At 45.8% G+C, this 18382-nt stretch overlaps 2 protein-coding genes across 19 annotated transcripts in view; one reads left to right on the top strand and one right to left on the bottom strand.

Annotated features, from left to right (window-relative positions):
• The window catches only part of kansl1 (KAT8 regulatory NSL complex subunit 1), a 37659-nt gene extending 25169 nt beyond the window's left edge, over positions 1 to 12490 (top strand). For 4 of the 5 annotated variants that reach the window (XM_031894227.1, XM_031894225.1, XM_031894226.1 and 1 more), the window contains 13 exons: positions 4291 to 4432; positions 4530 to 4643; positions 5063 to 5124; positions 5837 to 6011; positions 6813 to 6972; positions 7365 to 7523; positions 7648 to 7812; positions 7916 to 8049; positions 8281 to 8399; positions 9098 to 9155; positions 9303 to 9409; positions 10174 to 10399; positions 10782 to 12490. In XM_031894227.1, the coding sequence (XP_031750087.1) occupies positions 4291 to 4432; positions 4530 to 4643; positions 5063 to 5124; positions 5837 to 6011; positions 6813 to 6972; positions 7365 to 7523; positions 7648 to 7812; positions 7916 to 8049; positions 8281 to 8399; positions 9098 to 9155; positions 9303 to 9409; positions 10174 to 10399; positions 10782 to 10985 (1825 nt within the window). In that variant the 3' untranslated portion in view covers positions 10986 to 12490. The remainder of the gene's footprint in view (positions 1 to 4290; positions 4433 to 4529; positions 4644 to 5062; positions 5125 to 5836; positions 6012 to 6812; positions 6973 to 7364; positions 7524 to 7647; positions 7813 to 7915; positions 8050 to 8280; positions 8400 to 9097; positions 9156 to 9302; positions 9410 to 10173; positions 10400 to 10781) is intronic. The other variant, XM_031894229.1, reaches the window with a different exon arrangement.
• A 901-nt stretch (positions 12491 to 13391) lies between these two features.
• Positions 13392 to 18382, bottom strand: part of mapt (microtubule associated protein tau) — a 46690-nt gene continuing 41699 nt past the window's right edge. For 11 of the 14 annotated variants that reach the window (XM_012952563.3, XM_012952560.3, XM_012952562.3 and 8 more), the window contains 2 exons: positions 17890 to 17999; positions 13392 to 14824 (listed from right to left, as the gene is read on the bottom strand). In XM_012952563.3, the coding sequence (XP_012808017.2) occupies positions 14609 to 14824; positions 17890 to 17999 (326 nt within the window). In that variant the 3' untranslated portion in view covers positions 13392 to 14608. 14 annotated transcript variants of the gene reach the window in all.

Here is an 18382-nt window from a genome sequence, read left to right as displayed (position 1 = left end):
TTATCTGTTGGGCAATGTGCAAACTCTGCTCTGCAACTTGTTTCCATGTGGGTTGTGCCCTGAGCTGCAACACTTTGGGCTGGCATGCAAAGAGCTGCACCTTGCTGCATTCTGAGTAGCCGGTTGATTGGTTTGGGCATTTGGGATTCCACATGAATAACCAACTGGCTTATGTTTCATTCTCATTCCGGCTTGGGAATGCTTGGGGTCACAAAATACTGGAGAATTCTGTACTTAACTCCTGCCTTATGTTATTACACTATTTCCCCACCTGCAAATGCTCCATGTCTGAGGGTGAGGAGAAGATACAGGGGTGTGTGGGTGTCAGATTTATGGATAGAAATGGAGAGACAGGGGCAGACACAATGAGACCTGCCTGGAGTTGTAAGGGGCCGATACAGGGAGAACTAGGGCACCTAAAGGGAGAGCAGTTGGGGACAGATACAGGTTACTGAGGCAAAGCTTTGTGGGAAAGAAACATAGAGACTTCGGCGGATATGTGAGCCCCATCCATGGGATGGCCTTGATCTTTTTAGACAAAGTTGGTGGCTTGTTTGTCTATGTATGGGGCATACAGACAGACTGATACATGTCAGCAGGTTTAAAAAAATGCCACTTTTTTATGAGGCCTTCTGATGGGTTTAGGGCCCCAGGGCTAAATGTGGCCATACATGTTGAGATCCACTTTTTGGTGAGGTTACCAAAGGACTATCTCCCAGTATGCCCTTCTTAGGTGGGTTATATTGGTCCCTAGGGCCAAACAATCGTAATAAAATAGCAGGCATAGGCGCCATCGGACTGAGGGCTGCATCAACAAGCCTGATCCAATGGAAAATCAAACCTGCCCACCCGATCGAAATCTGGCCAGCTTTAGGCCACAAGCCTGATTGGCATCTAAAACCTGCCTGTGTATGGCCACCTTAACTGTTGGATCAGCCTTTTTGGGCCAGCACATGGGTGGACAAATAGGGGAGAGTTCTTCATGTTTTTGGGCAGCTAAACACAGGAGGAAGGGTGATTGGGCATGGAATCTGTTGTCTCTTTATAAAACAAAAAAAAGTGTTAATAATAATAATGGACAGATCCAGGCGGATGTTGGTAAGCGGGCAGATGCTGGCACAGATTTGTCTCCCAGTTGTACTTTCCCATGGCACACTGCCCATATTTAACCCTTCCTGGGGGCTGATTAAAACATGGCTTACTTCATTTTCTTCCAGGCCCCTATGTTTTGGGACTTTTTGTTTGTTTTTTAAAGTTTTTATTTTGCATTTTAACTTTTACAACAGTCCCTTTAAGACAGACGAAGAGAGAGAAAGTCAAGGGAGGTAGGGGAAAGAGAGAAAAGGTAAAGAAGCGAGAGGGGGTGAGCTGGGGGGGAATGCAAAGTCGGAGGGTTACATGTGCACTTTTCCTTTATCTGCACGATATCCTTACACTGACCAGATTCTTTTAAGGTGGTGTGTTTGCCATAAGCCATGATCCCCATATGGCCTTGAATTTGTCTGGACATCCGCGAGCTTGGTATACTAGTTTCTGCATTGGTAGGGAGTCGTTTATAAGTCTTTCCAAAATTCAGTGAGGGTGGCCCTGTAGCTCTCCAGTGTAGTAGTAGTGCCTTTTTGGCATAATATAGCAGTTGCAGGTAGCATAGCTTGGCTGGGGGTCCCAGCTGTAGTGTTTCCAATATACCCAACAGACACAAACTGGCTGGCAGGATATTGGGGAGTGCTAACACCGACTCAACATAGCCAAGCACCTCCCGCCAGAATCCTTTTACTACTGGGCATTACCAAAAGACATGGTAAAAGGATCCCACCTCATTGAGACATTTAGGGCACTGGTCGGAGGCCCCAGGGTATATTCTGGCCACTCTTTGCAGGGTGAGATACACTCTGTTAAGGTATTTAATCTATATATCTATCCCTACTAGATATGGTGATTTGGGGTACCTAATTTAGAGCGTCTTTCCACATTTCTTCTCTAGTTCTGGTATATCCTCACACCATTGTTGTTTAACCTTTAACTGTTGGGTGGTATTCGTTTGCATTAGTATTATGTACATATATGTTTAACACTTTCCCTAAGGGCTCTGGCACACGGGGACATTAGTCGCTTAGTCGGTTTATTTTTGGGTCGGCTGTTGGCATTATTATTTTATTGATGTATTTGCACACTCCCCCCATGCCCCCCCTCTTACTTTGGCATATGTTAATATAGAAATGATGTCATATGATGAAAGCTATGGAGTTAGTGCTTTAGCCCTGTCCTAGATTATGTCAGCGCTGATCAGTATGGAGACGCCCCCCCCCTTGAGGCTACAATCCTCCCGATTGTCCTGTCTGAGCTGCTATTAAATCCCCAGACAGACTGTCGAACCCCCAGCCATGCAGCACAAGGGTCACATGATTCCATGGATATCCACAGCAGGGGAACATAAAGGCAGGTGGGGGGATGATACAAGATCCTGGGGCCCTAAGATTGTTGCACAATTACAGCTTTCATCCCACCCAACCCAAGCCCGCACTAGGAAAATATAAATGCATTCATCACCTCTTAAAAACCATCCCATGCTGTGTGCACCATTAGGAGTATGGCATTATTGGTTGTGCCCTACTAAGCTGCCTGACTATATGTATATTTCAATCCCAACCTGGATTTTGTTGTGGAATGGCCACTGCTGTGTGTGGAAAGTTCCGTAGTAGTGCGGACTGATGTGGATGATTAAATACTCTGTAACGGGCAGGGTCATGTGTTAAATGAGTAATAATACTTTTTCATGGTTATATTTAAAGGGCAAGTAAAGCCATCCTACAATAAGGCGTGTTCTGGGATGTGCTGGCAAAATTTTACCAGGTCCCAGCACAGAGGAGCTGTATATGTTTCAGGGCTCCTATTCCGCCTTTCTTACAAACATTACCTGATCCCCATCCAGTCAGTGTTACTGGGCAGGACATTTTACTCCTGCATTTAGTTAAGGTCTCAAAGGTTTATTATAGGGGCAGTTAGCTTTGCAATTTATTTATTATTTTAATTTGGCCATACACAGGCCAATAAAAGATGCTGACCTGTCCATTCTGACCAAGATGGCAGCCTATAGGCCCATGAAAAATAGGCCTCTGCTTTTGGTGCGTAGCCCCCACCGACAGGACAAGTGGATAAACAGCTGCTTCCATGCACTCAGATGTTTTGCTGCATTGAACTTCCCTCCCACATACAGACTGCTTTTACCAAGGGATCTGGGTGACTGCAGGTTCATTGTGGAGGATTGGTTACTACATAGTGACTCGCCAAACGCCTTCCTTCTGCTTAATATATAGCAATTCCAAAGCCATTCTGCCCACCCTCCCTTTCAATTTCTTATAAAAGAGTCAAACCCATTTAGGGAAGTGGTGCATGAGGCTATTTGCACTGGTTTTCTGCTTGGTGGGTAGGTGGCAGAATACTAGGAATTGCCTCTCCATTGATGGTTATAGTACCCTGCTGGTGCGCTTGCAGATCAGGTGATTACCATACATAAGCCAGCATTTTGCCACTGAGTGAGTGTGCAAGAAGCAAAATATTAGGAATAGCCCAAAACAATTAGAAAGTGATTAATTTTTGCGGGGCAAACAACCTTGGCCTTCTGTCCTTTTGTTTGCATTATGTTACATTAACTGGGCACATACCAATCCATGTATAGTTACTCAGAATACTTTTCTGGGCAATTTTGTGTTATTGTATTAGCAGTTTTTCACTGTTGATATCATGAGCCCCCTGCCCTTGTGTTCTGGTGGATGCAAGACAGAAAGGCAAAAAGCTTTAATTTACTTGTGCAAGATGCATCTCCTGACACTTCTCTGCTAGTTTCTGTTGCTCCTGTCACATTGAGTGTAGAGCGCCTGTTGGCATTACTTGCTCCTTTATATTATAACCAAAACACCACTAGAAAGGGAAGAGCCAGTTAAGTCACAATAGACCCACCCCTAGTACCTTTCTGAATGGTTTGGCCTGGGGGCTGAATTGTGTATGTGCCGTGTTGGCTGGGTGTGACCAACTAGGTCTTGTCATAGCCTGTAACCCAGAGAGATGCCATAGAGCTGTGCCACCCTTGGTACCTCCTGCACAGAGCACAATACTGCGGATAAGCGCTCTGTTGGTGACCCTAATATAGCAGTAAATACCAGCTGCCAACTCAACTGGCCAGCATTTTACTGGAACAGTCATAACTTTTATTCCTTGTTAATTAGGATAATGGTTAAGGGAGTCATGGGACAATTAAATACGATCTCCCATCATTTTATTTGTGTGCAGGAAGCGCCGGTGTGAATGGAGCTGGGCCCAGGAGCGTGCGGATGTGGTGAGTCGATGGAACTGGCTGCAAGCTCATGTCTCCGACCTGGAGTACAGGATTCGCCAGCATACAGATTTCTACCGACAGCTCCGTTCAGGGAAGGTAAGGAACCAGGGAGGTGATATAGGGCTGGTTTCTTCTAAATGCCCCATGCACAGTGAATCTGCTATTAACATATGGCCTGTCTGTTTGTCCCTAGGGGCAAGTGGTCCTGGGGGAGGCATGTCCTTCCGAAACAGCTGGGGAGCCTCTGCGCTCTTCCCTTCTGGACTCAAGAACGTCCTCTTCTCCTTCACCAGATGCAGAGAGGCGGGTGAGTTGTGGTTCTGTGAGGAGCAGCATATTTGAGGAGTGGATTTGGGGGTGGGTATAAAAATGAAGCTACTATCGTTTTGTGCACATGGTGGCTATTTGCTTGTATTTTGCTGCAGGAAAGGGCAGACTTCCCTCCTGTAAATAAGCGTGCAGATGTCTTAACCACAGTCAGTTGGGGGTTAATGTCATAGCTAATGTCATGTGATTGTCTCTTTTGTGTGGATTTAATTCCCTGCGTCTGTTTCTTGTTCTCTAGCGCCCCCTGCTGTTGACACGTGTATGCAGCCATGCACCACGTGAATAAAAATAAGCATGTTAGTCCTGCACACTTGGCTCATTTCAGGGCACCAAACAATAAACATGGCTTAATTTTTTTTCTTGTTAACAAGGACGTCAACTTTTTGTGCTTCTTCATAGGCTGATTCCAGCACCACAGAAGCCAAGTCCTTGCAAAGACCGATTAATGGGATTGTTAACATGTAAGTAGTAGTATCTTTTTTGTATTTTCTTATTGTATGGATTTTATATAAATTAATATAATACATACACACATACATGTTTCAATAAGGAAAAAGGAAGAAATCTAAAAGCATGAAGGACCGATCTATGTTTCTTAACTCACAAGTAAGAAGGTTAATAGTGAAGCATTTAAAAATTGCAAATCAGAGGGGCAGACATTTCTTTTAGGACCGATAAATACTACAAGTGTTGTAAAACACCAATGAAGAAGGGAAAAATAGAAAATGAGGAAGAGATTGCTTCACGTCCATGGACTAGTTCCAAAAATGTATAAATTATGTGAGTTGAGATTGTTGCAGATTATGCATGGTTTGCAGAACATTTTGGAGGGCTCCTGTCTCCCCTTAGTCTTAGCCTTAGTTATTTCATTGGCGTGTGTTTATCGGCACAGTCAGCTGAATGAGCAGCCCCAGGTGGTAAACTGCTTTGATAGCAAGGAAGCCTGCCTAAACCATAGCAGGGTGGGGGATATTAGTTTCACATGCCCCTGTTGGAGAGGTGAATCCGGCAAAGGCTACCAAATTCTTCATATGCAGGTTTTAATGCTGTTACTATAAGGTTTTATTTGTATATGGAAGCATTTCAGGCTCCTGGCAGTATCTGTATTGAAATGTGATGTTTGGCATTCTTTTATTTCACCCTGCGTATTTCTCTTTTTTTCTCCACTCACAGGCTTCCTCCTGTATTGCCCACTCGGTCTGGCTCAGACACCCAAGAGCTGGCACTCAGTAAGCCTTTGTCACCACAACCAGATTCCACCTGTGTCTGTGCTAGGACAAGGCCTCTTGTCACTTGCAAGCGGAGGAGGATTGTGAGGCCTGATCGACTACTGCCGCTCAACAAAAAGGTGAGGAGGGGTGAGCTGGACGTGGGCAAGCTGAAGAGGGGACTGGGCAAGTGTGGGTTTAGAAGGAAGAAGGGCAAAGAAAGGTCTGTAGTGGGAGATTTAGTTCAATACATTACTTTAAGTGTAGAGTGAATCGGAGGTCTGTAATCTGATTTTTAAGGAGCCATTGTGCATTCACGGACATTTTAAAGGCAGGACTTTGGTTCTATTTAGTCAAACATTTCCCCTGTACAGAGCAAAAGAAGAAAAGTTTCACCAAGTACAGGTATGGGATCCCTTATCCAGAAAACTTATCCAGAATGCTCAGAATTTGGGAAGGTCATCTCCTGTGGAACATTTTAATCTAATAATTCTCATTTTTATCTTGTACTTGATCCAGCGTAAACTATGATTAATCATTATTGTAGGTAAAGCAATCCTATTGGGTTTATTTGATTTTTAAGTAGACTTAAGGTAGAAAGATCTAAATTTCAGAAAGATTGTGTATCTGGAAATTCCCTGGTCCCGAGCATTCTGGATAACGGGTCCCATACCTTTTTGCACCCTTCTTGGCCTCTGCTTGGCATGTTCACACAGGAAATAAACTTTGACATTTGGTACAGAGCCAATGATGTGTGTGTAATTGTCTGTTGTTGCAAGCAACTAGATAGCCAGGCTATAGATTTGCTAAAGGGGTCCAACCAAGAAATCAGCATGGGGATTGATGTTGCTTGCTGTAGCAGTGGCAGAAGGATAGATAACTCTCTGGGTGGGTCTGCTGGGCATGTATTGAAAGTCTTATCTCTAACTCATGTCCTTCAGGTTCAGAGGGGCACCCCACATGTCTGTGAGGTTTCTTCATCCTGTGTTATGTGTGCCAGTCTCCCTGGGCCCTCTGCCGAAATCCAATACAGTGACCCCCTGGCTGAGCGTCTGGCACTGCTGGATCCATCGATTCACCCAGTCTTATCCTTCCCTGATGGTAAGCTGTTCTTAATGGTGGCTCATTCTCACAGAGTCTCATTGTAGCAATGTGGGCTTCTTACAGTGTTCTTACGGTATTTATCACATTGCTATGTATGTAGTGTTGGCACAGACTAAGCTGGTCAGAAAGAGGCCCGGCAAATGTCCAGTATATGCTAGGAGAGATGGGTACTTAGGGTTTCATTGCCCTGTGGGGTATAAGAGCAAATGCGATCTAATTTACTTAACCATGGTTGTGGCTGTTATATAAAGCTTTATGATGTTGGCGTGTCGGTATTGAGCTATGCATGGGGGCGCTCATGCCGGGAGACTCTCAACACTGAAATCGTATTGGATAATATTAAAGATAAATACTTTTCCATCATTCTCTAAATCTCTTTCCACTCCTAGATATCCCCACCAGCCTACGTCTCCTCTCTCTTCTCCGCTCTCACAAACAAGACAGGAGCAAGTCCATAAAGAAGCTAAAACTGCGGCCTCTTAACCAGCTCCCATCTACTCCTGAGCTCCCACGTGGGGACCGCTTACAGGGGGCTCCTAATGTGCACAGTAAGTGTCTGAGCCTGACCGCATGTGTTTGCCTTAGCCCAGGCATGTTCCCTATCCTCCTACACTTAGCCATAATCCTGTATTTTTTTCCGCCTGACATAAACTTTTTTCTTTCCCCCACCAGGGGTTTCCCACCATCGACCTGCTGATCTCACTCCCAAACAGCCCTTGGAACCGCCCCTGCGCACGCTGAAGATTGACAGATCCCTCATCTCCAGGTCGGATCCGTTAGTCACATCCTCTGCTCCTCATGTCAAGAGACGGCAGCTTGGGGTCCCAGACAGAAATGGTAAGAGGAGGGAGTGCACACATGCATAATCATACAGCACCCACATATATAGAAGACACCCAATCTGCTTTCTTTTTTTATTTTAATCTGTATTTCTGCCCAGCAGGAGCACAACAAGTGGATCCGTCAATTAGCAGCCCTGCACCAGTCAGTGCCTCTCCTGTGTCTCAGCCCCCACTCATCCGCCAGCTTTCTGCATCATCTGAAGGGCAGATCTCTTCGTATTCTGCCTCTGTGGTGAGTATGTTCTGTTAAGATGGCAAATAGGGGCTGCAGCCTTAGGCTTGAGAAGAACATTTAGGGGACCTGCTTAGTGGCTCCACAGTCCGTATGGGGATAGCATGGCCTTAGCCTTCCACCTCATAGGGCTGCACTGAGCTCCACAACTGCAAGTCGGGCACTTTCTTTTTTCCCCACTTATATTGCTGTTGTCCCCCACTTATATTGCTATATTATGTCTTCAAACAGGCTGCCCGGCGCCGCAGGACAGAAAGCTCCTACGACATAAACAACATTGTCATCCCCATGTCTGTGGCGGCAACCACAAGGGTGGAGAGACTGCAGTACAAAGAAATCCTCACACCCAGGTACAGACTGGCAGCCAAATACACTGACTGACTGACCAACCTGCTTGCACTGACAGACTGTGTGTATATACAGGCAGAGTCCCCCACCCGTCACTGACTGACCTGCTGCACTCACAGACTGTGTGTAAATACAGGCAGACCCCCCCGCTGCCTCTGAACTGACCTGTTGCACTCACAGACTGTATATACAGGCAGAGTTCCCACCTGCCACTGACTGACCTGCTGCACTCACAGACTTTGTGTATATACAGGCAGAGTTCCCCGCTGCCACTGACTGACCGGTTGCACTCACAGACTGTGTGTATATACAGGCAGAGTCCCCCACTGACCTGTTGCACTCACAGACTTTGTGTATATACAGGCAGAGTCCCCCACTGCCACTGACTGACCTGCTGCCCTCACAGACTGTGTGTATATACAGGCAGAGTCCCCCACTGCCACTGACTGACCTGCTGAACTCAGACTGTGTGAATATACAGGCAGAGTCCCCCACCTGACTGACCTGTTGCCCTCACAGACTGTGTGTATATACAGGCAGAGTCCCCCGACTCCCAGCCAATCTCTAGACACAATAAGCCTTCCATACTCCATGGGATACTGACAATGCAATGTCTATGTGCCGACCCTTCACCAAGCACACGTTGATATCTCTGCATATTATATTTCTGTATAGTAACCCTTTCCTTGCTTTTTTGCAGCTGGCGTGTGGTACACATCACTCCTGTTACTCCAAATAATGAGGAGGATTCAGAGGAGGTGAGTTAAACTGAGTGGATAGCAGGTGCTGAGAGGGGGGGGGGGGGGGGGGGAGAGGCTTAATGGCTGAGACCTTAGCACTGAGGCTAAAGCACAACTCACCTCATATAGAATTATTTATTCCCTATTTTGCCCCCTGTCACTCAGCTGGAAGATCTCTCGGATGCTGCCTTTTCTGAATTGCATGCAAAGTGCGAAGAACAGGAGCGGGCAAGATGGCTGAGCAGTGTCCCTCCCCAACGCCGCGGAAGCCGGTAAGAGGGATCTTGGCACTGCCTTATAATAAACAGTGTTTCCCTAAAACCAGTTATAACATGAGGCTCGTGAGTTAATCACATGGGTATATAGTTGAGTATCCATGTAGTATGACTGCCGTATGTGCCTGATGCCACGCCTGTACCAACAAATATCTCTCGTGCATGTGCCACATTCCATGGTTGTGTTTTGTGCTGGTTTGGTTGCCATAGTTACTTGCATGACATGAGTGTCGCTCTCCATGCTTGGAGCGAGCAATAAAGCTCTAAAAAGGTCACAGGCAAGTGAGCAAGCGTTCCCTTACTGCATTTCTGCACTCCCACAGGCAGCTGTCTGCAACAGGCAGTGTTCCGCGGGATGTTCCCTGCAGTAGATAGAATGTGGAACACTGCAATCTGCCTGACTCTTCCTATTTCCCAAGGATCCGAGTCCATGTACAGCTGCACCATCTGCTGGTGGCAGGAGGAATTGCAGGAATTTATTTGGCCTTTAGAGAGGGAAGGATCTGGTAACATCTAAAGCTTCATAGTGAGGATGATTTTGTTCAGGGCTCCCTGTGCTACTCCCCAGAGCTGCAACCTCCTTCAATTCAGTCTTTTATTCTATTGCCATATTGCTAAGTTGCCTCTTTCCTTTTATTGCTGTAGCAGCATATTGTGCCCTGGCCTGTGATTCCAAATATATAACTTTTACATTTTTCTTTCCCTTTAATTGAAACTAAACATTCCTTGTACTCACCATTGTATTCTTCTTCCCCTCTCAGGACTCACAGAACATCCGAAAGCTCGGTCACCCCTTCCGCTGGTACTCGTCCCCTTACACCCCAACCCTCCTCCCCTGACACAGGCAGTTGGCAAGCCATCCCCGATTTCTCCCCCCTCAGCCCAGATGTTCTCTCTGCTCCTCCCACCCCGACCTCCCGAGAGACCTCACGTCTGCTCTCTGAAGAGACCCAGAGCTCCATTTCTGACTCCGGACGCGAGGAGCTGGTGAGTCACGTGGTTCTTACACCTGACTGGGGGGGTTTAATGGAAAAGTTTAGAGGATTTATTTTGTTGGCGTTGTTCCTTCTGTCTTTCTGTTGGTTATTTCCTAAGCATTTTCCAGCCGGTCCTTTAATGGGGTGGCCCACCTTTAATTTAACTTTTAGTATGTTATAGAATGGCAAAAAAATACAAATAATAAAAAATGAAGACAAATTGCAAATTGTCTCAAAAGATGAACAACCCCTTTAAACCACAGGGTTAGTGGCCCTAGCAACCTGATAGCCGTTGCATACTGGAGAAATGCACAAAGGCCAAGTAGCACCAAACAGTGGTATATTAGTATTTCTAGCTGATATATCTGTACTGATTTACATCTCTTTTGCAGGCCGTTCAGCCCTGGGAACGGAGAAACTTCCCCCTTTCATACAGTCCCAAACGGGAACTCACAGGACCTTGTGAGCCCACAGACTGGGGAGGAGCTCGCCCGCCGCGCCGCCCTTCCTGCAGCTCTAAAACTGCCAAAGACCCAGAGGATCCCCCGTCCTCTCCCCCCTGCCCTGTCTCAAGGCCACGACCGCTCCACAGATAGGGAGGTGAGGAGAGCGATGCCCCTGATCAGAGACGATTTGGCTCCAAAAGAAAAAAATAAATAAAAAATCCAACTGTTTGATATTCAAACTTGATCCCCAGAAGTGTGCGCCATTTTCACAATTTTTAGTGAATTGAAGGACTTTAGGGGAGAATTTTCTTTTCTTTATTTTTGTTGTTTTGTTGCGGGAGGGGGACATGGTAACTGCTCTTTCCTTCTCTGGGTGCGGCTTCTGCAAAAGGCAGGCAGTCTGCAAAGCTGATCATATTGACACTTTTTCTGTTCCTATTGGCTGAGAGACCACCCATTAGCGCATTACTGCATTCCCACAAGCTTGTGTGCCGAAATGTTCGTTTAGGCCCCAGCGACCCCCTCCATCCCTGCAGTATAAAGCACTTAGTGTTCAGTGGGGAAACAGGACTTGTTTACAGATCTCCCCAATCAGAAACCTTAAGCTGGCCATGCACAGGCCAATAAAAGCTGACAATTTGATCCAGCAGATCAAGTCAGCAGATTATTGGCCCATGTATGAGGTCTCCTGACTGCCTGCCAGCAGTTAATCCATCTAATGGGAAAGTGGCTGAAAGGATTCTCTCAATGAGATCCTTTCCAGATAGGTCTATTGGGATTTGACCTGGTGAGTGGATGACCAAATTGGGCAAAGACCCACTTGACTTCTCTAACTACACAGATTTGGCCAACATAAGATTGCTGCCTATTAACCAGAATCTGGTTTCTGATTGGCTGGAAATCCTTTTTTTACAGTTGGTTCCCCAATCTGCTGATGTTATGCCCCATAATGTGTGGGAATAATGAAACCGTAAGGGCAGCAGGCTGGTGTTCTGGCCCTTTATTCGAAGCAGAGCTGTTGCAACCCCAAACCTAACTTCTTGCACTGTGTTTAAATGTGAGTGAGTGAGCAGTTACTGAGGATAAACGAACCCCTTCCTACTTGTCCTTGTTATACCCCCTGCCCCAGGTTTAAACTTGTTGTTCTTCAGTTCCAAGTTCTACTCATTTTAAGTCTTTAACCTGCTTTTCCCGTAATTCCTTTATTTTTCTTTTACTCTCTGTGCCAGTCAAAGGCTCTGTGGCACTTAATGGGTTAACACATTTTAAATCTCCCCCCCCCCCCCCCCCCCCCCACCCAATCTTTAAGCATTAATAAATGGCTTTAGTTCTCCGATGAGAATATACATTGAAACCAAGGGGAGAACTTTTAGCTTTGTATAAAGGAGATCATTAAAGAATTGTATTTTGTAAATAACTTTTTATTAGCTTTTCTGCCTATTTTGTTTGGGTTTTTTTTTTTTTCTTGACAGCATAAAGATGGCGGAATGGGCGCCATCCACTGGGTTGTATCTGCGGAAGAGGAGAAAAAAAAGTTAATGCATTTTGTTGTTGTTTTCAGGGTAATCTTTTCTTTGTTTAATGTCTATCCTGTTGCAAAAAAATAAGCACTGGGCAAAGTGCTGGAGAAAAAGACAAAAAAGGGAGAAAAAAAACAAAAAAAAAACAAAAAAAAAAAAACTGAAATAATAAACCAGTTAAACACTGTCCCTTGTCTGGCCTGTCATTGCTTACTTTCTATTGGTTAACTGCTCCTAGTGTGTTCCATAAGGGATTGGAAGTGTATCACTCATATATTATAAGGGATAATGTACCCCCTACTGTAAATGATAAGGATATTAGAAGTCACTGAGGGGTTCTGTGCCCATATAAAGGCACAAGGCTGCAGGCTGAGTTATACAGGGAACTCGGAGTATCACTCATGTATTATAGGGGATAATGTACCCCCTACTGTAAATGATAAGGATATTAGAAGTCACTGAGGGGTTCTGTGACCATATAAAGGCACAAGGCTGCAGGCTGAGTTATACAGGGAACTCTGAGTATCACTCCTGTATTATAAGGGATAATGTGCCCCCTACTGTAAATGATAAGGATATTAGAAGTCACTGAGGGGTTCTGTGACCATATAAAGGCACAAGGCTGCAGGCTGAGTTATACAGGGAACTCTGAGTATCACTCCTGTATTATAAGGGATAATGTGCCCCCTACTGTAAATGATAAGGATATTAGAAGTCACTGAGGGGTTCTGTGACCATATAAAGGCACAAGGCTGCAGGGAATCTGCCTGGGTCAGAATATAACTGTGTCAGAAGGCTGCAGTACTAACCATACCTACCTTGCATGTGCTGTGGAGAAGACAAAATCCCTGCGGCCCCTGGATCTGACATGGTTCTTGGCACAGCCATGCCCACATACCCGAGCACCAGTCCCATAACTGTATAGTTTTAACATGCGGTGTATCAGTGGGCAGGTGCAGTGCAAATAATGTTGGGTAACTGCCTTCCTGCCCCTGTATACCCCGTGTTTGACACCAAAAAAGACTCTGCACTGTCCTCGTTTGTATTAATTACTTTATTTCCAAATCCACTTGTACAGCAACAGACCGTGTGAACCAGCTGGTCAGACACGACACAGAATATGGACAGCCACAGACACAACGCAGAGGCGGGGGGAGCTTATATCCTAAGGGAGGGGGGGGTCAGTAAGGAATGACATCAACAGAAGGGTGGGGGGCAGATAATACTGAAATAAAAAGATAACGGGATGGGGTTGCGGGGGAAAAGGATTGGCAAAATAAAAGAAGCAGCCACGGTGATTTCCTGGGTTTGTGTTGAAATTCACACACTTAAGTTCAGAGAGAGTGATAGGGACGTTTGGGTGGGTTCTCGGCTTGTATTTTGTTATTGGGGGGGGAGGGGGAGAGGGGAGAGAGAGAGAAGACGTGCAAAGGGGTTTATTTATACCATGCTCCTAGATGCGCAACCCCAGGACTGGCACAGGGGTAATAGCCCAGTATTCTGCTGTGGGCACCTGTACCAGCGTAAATGTACCCATGAAATCCCCTCTCTGCCCTGCGCACTTCTTTATTGGCTTGGCTGCCAGGGCAGAGAGGGGATTTCATGGGTACATTTACGCTGGTACAGGTGCCCACAGCAGAATACTGGGGCTCAGCTTTCCATTATGTTCTCCTGAGGGGGGGGGGGTACCCGCAAGGTGAGCTCAAGCCTCCACAAGTGGGAGGGGCATAGGAAGGTCATTGGTAGAATGTGGTCTTTTTACTGAGTGCCCTCATTGTATCATCATTATATATATATATATATAATCTGCCATAGTAATTGGCTATAGGCCCAGTAGGAGCAGGTGTTCCTGTGAGAGCCCAGCGCTACCCAGTCAGGCTTAGTGACCCCCCCCCAGGAATCCATAGCTGCTCTATGAGAAGGATACAAGGGTCAGGGGGCTGCACTCACTCTGAACATATGCCCATCCTGTGTCATGTTATGGAACAAAATATACATACACATAGTTTCCCTCTCTAGCACTGGGGTTCGCTATGCAGCATTAATCTCTGCCCATGTGCTAGTCGGAGAAGCCCATCCATAGATGGGGGTGGGGGGGTTAATAAATAAGCAAGCAAAAGGAAAATTTCATTATCAAAATTGTTGCGGGCATTTCTATTGGGTAACTTTTCTCTTTTTTTCCCTTTTATCTCATTAATGCGTCTTTCAACCCCCCACCTGCAGCTCTCCTCCCTCCCCGGTGGGGGTAGCGCATCACAAACCCTGTTTGGCAAGGGAGGCAGAGACTTGGTCGGCCAGAGTGGAGAGCTGCGGGGAGTCGGTCATGTTAATGCTGCCGGAAGAGGAGACATTGCTGAGGCGGCGTGGGGAGGTTTCCCCGGATTGGCCGGGGGACTTGTAGACAATTTCGGCTCCGTGGTCCGTCTTGGCTTTGGCGTTCTCCCGGAACATCAGCTTGTGACTCTCAATCTGTTGGGAAGGGAGACAGTGGGAAAGAATGGTGAGTGCCACCTGGCATCTGTATCACTAGGGGGCAGATTGACTAATATACATGCACCCAATGTAATGCAACCTGGGTCCCAGTTCTGACCCAATGCTGCAGCTGTTCTGAGATGCACCGTGGGCAGCACAAATCTTATTGCTTGCCTTGGGTATCTCTTAGCACTGTCAGTTTGAGCCCAGCCTTAGGGCAACGACACACAGAGCTACTTAGCAGCAGATACTTGTCACTGCTACCAAACCCCAGAAAATTCCCTGTCATAGACAATACTGAGAATTGCCTCTACTAAAACACATGTAGACACAGTTATAAGTAAATAATCATTGTCTATTTTAGTAGCTGTGACCAATAGCTGCTACTAGTAGCTCTGTGTCTTCACCCTAAGGGCTCTAGCACACGGGAAGACTAGTGGCCCGCAACAAATCTCCCTTGTCGCGGGCGACTAATCTACCCGAAATGCCAGAGTAGAATGTAACTAGCGTGTTGGTGTATCAGTGACCCTGAATGGAATGGACTATCAGTACTAGAAGAACTTATGGTGGACCCAGGCCCTAGTAGGCCTCAGCCTAAGAGAATTCCCATCAGCCCATCTTTATTTCCAACATGGGTCATTTGGCATTATTTATACCTGTTAGGGAACAGGTATAAATAGTGCCAAATGACCCATGTTGGAAATAAAGATGGGCTGATGGGAATTTTCTTAGGCTGGGGCCTACTAAGGCCTGGGTCCACCATGAGTTCTAGTACTGATAGTCCATTCCATTAAGGCTCACTGATACACCAACATGCTAGTAACATTCTGCATTGAACTGATACTTTATATTAAAATGTATTAGTTTCCCTTTAAAATTAGATTTCGAGGGCTGGGATGCTGACAGGGACTATTGGGTTATATAACATAGGCAATCTGTGGTGTTGGACTACAAGAACTGTCCAGCTATCAACATGACTTAAGGTAATGGCTTATTAGCAGCCACTTTTTCGGTAAACTTTGTATAAAATACTTGTGAAGAAAAGCTTTAGCTCCTAGTTGTTGCTCTGTGCTGAAACCAAATACAATTGTAGAAATCCAAAAAAAAACTAAGAGAAAAAAGCTTCAGAAGGTTTCCTGCCAAATATTTATTGTGGGTAGTGGTAACACGACATGTTTCGGGTCAATACCCAGTACCAGTACGCTTGATAAAGGGTATTGACCCGAAACATGTCGTGTTACCACTACCCACAATAAATGTTTTGCAGTAAACTTGCTGAAGCTTTTTTTTCTTTGTTTTTTGATTTATTACTGGAAAATGGGTTCCTGTAAAATAGATACCATACTGGTGCAAGTATAATATGGCCAATATGGCAATATAAAGCTGCTTCAGTCCTAGGCTTGACACGAGTCAGAGTACCCCAGGAAGAAATGAGAGGAGCCTGGGCAACTGGGTACTTACCATTCTCCTGTTCTACCAAGTCTGGCACCTCTGTTTCTTCAGTCAAGGGGGCAAGAGGGCCTTGTAACAGCCCATTAGGAGGGGAAGGGGTATCCCCTGTCTGCTCTTCATTCTCTTTCTCTCTCTGGAGGTGACAAGATGGAGTGGGTAGGGAAGGGTGGGGGGAATCAATTAAAAGCATGCGGGTTGGGGAAAAATGGCAGGAAAAATGAAAGCACAGATGGGAAGGAGTTAAGGGGACCCTGATGCCACCAGCAGACCCACCCTATGCGAGCACCATACGAATATTGCTCCAATAAGCCATAGAACAGTACACACTCTGCCATAATGGCCTTTGCTAATATTCTCAATCCTATACCTGCTAGAGAACTGTGTAAAGGGCAAGCTATTACTGTATAACATGTCTGTTAGTCTCTGTCCAGCAGAGGGCACTATTGCTCCATTATCCATAACAATTTTGCCCTCACTGCTATTATTACAAGGTGCTGTTGCTAAGGCACAAACGTGCAAGAGCAGTGATGTCGTACTGTCTCCCAATTAAATAGGCCAGTTATTTCCTGCTTAATCAGGGGGGTGGGAAGCATTTTATAATATAATGATGGTGATGATGATGACAAAAGAGGTCAACAGAGCACTTGCAAATTAACATAAGAACTTGGTCTCTTGGAGGGAGTCTCACTGGCCGCACAACAGTTACAATTCTCTATATACCCCCCTCTGACTGCCTGTTTGCTCTAGTTGGTGGCATTTAGTCATAAGGGGGAATTCTAGGAAAAGAAGGAACCTTTGACATTGCAATGGAAGGAGGAGGGATATACCAAATCCACAATTGAGCAGCACACAAAGCTGGCAGAATCCATAGTGGTCAATTCAAGCCCTAAAGTCTCGTGATTTTAAAGTGCCAGACAACTGAAAGCTAAACATTTTTTACAATCCAATTTTTGGTGACTTTAATCTGATTTTGCAAATTAGAGTTGGGACTTAATTCCGTATTTGGACAAATCTCTTGTAGGATTTCAAATCTGGCTGAATGTAAATATGATGGATTTGATGCATCCCTAGGTAGGAGCCATTTTGCACTGGGTTCCATTAAGATGAATGGGGAGGGGGATGGTGGACACAGATAAAGGCAGATTACAGTGAAGCAGTGGGGAGTGAATTGGAAGGAAAATGTTTTTGGTGAGAGAGAAAGAGAGGCACGTGTGAGAGGCCAGAGCATAGCCTTAAGGAAACACCTATGGAGGGAATGAGCCCAGAGCGTGGCGCCCATGCCCATAGCTGCACTTACGCCCGCAGAGCCACTTCTGTCGGCTTTTTTTAACACTGCACAAAGTGCTTAGAAATTGTTAGCAAAAGCAGCAGAGAAAGGTTGGGCAAGGGTTAGTTGCAGGGGGCAGGAAGCCAACACAGCATGGATGCCCAAGTGGGTACTTCTCTAGGATAATCTGATATTTCAATCCTGCAATTATGTCCTATGCAAGAAAATATCCTTTGCTAAAGTCATAATCTGCCCACTATGCCAGGACGCCATGGCAGTGACCCAGGGATTGCTCCATTCTGTCTTGGCTTCCTGTTCCGTGCCCGTCTCTAAGCCATTGTACCTTTTTTGCGCCCCCTCCTGGTGTATGGGTTATATTGTCCAGGGATCCAATCTTTGACTGAATCTTGTCAAATTCCAGTTTCTCGGATTTTACTTCCACGTTGCCTCCCCCTGTGTGAGAGAGAAAAGGAAGTAGGTGACCGCCATGTTGCGTACGCTGGCCGGGCTGTTAGGAAATGTTGCAGTATACAGGCATGCTATATAGGCATCACACTTTTAGATATAATGTGGATGAATAATGTGATTGGGTGGATTCTGATTACTGAGTACACAAGGACAGCCAGGTGGAACGGAACCCCAACAGGACAAGAAATAATGGGAGTGTTCTCTAGACCCAGTGGCCATGGACCTTATACAGAGCGCAGCTGGCTTCTAAGCCAAGGTGATCCCTTGTCAGGCCCAGAAGATACATGAACAAGTCACAATCAGACATCAGTTAAGAAGGACATTATTTTGAGCATACAATATGCTGTTAAACTTTTTAAAAAAAATTG

The sequence above is a fragment of the Xenopus tropicalis genome, chromosome 10 (genome assembly GCF_000004195.4).
Source record: "Xenopus tropicalis strain Nigerian chromosome 10, UCB_Xtro_10.0, whole genome shotgun sequence".
Lineage (NCBI taxonomy): Eukaryota > Metazoa > Chordata > Amphibia > Anura > Pipidae > Xenopus > Xenopus tropicalis.
This window is presented reverse-complemented; position numbering and strand designations above follow the sequence as displayed.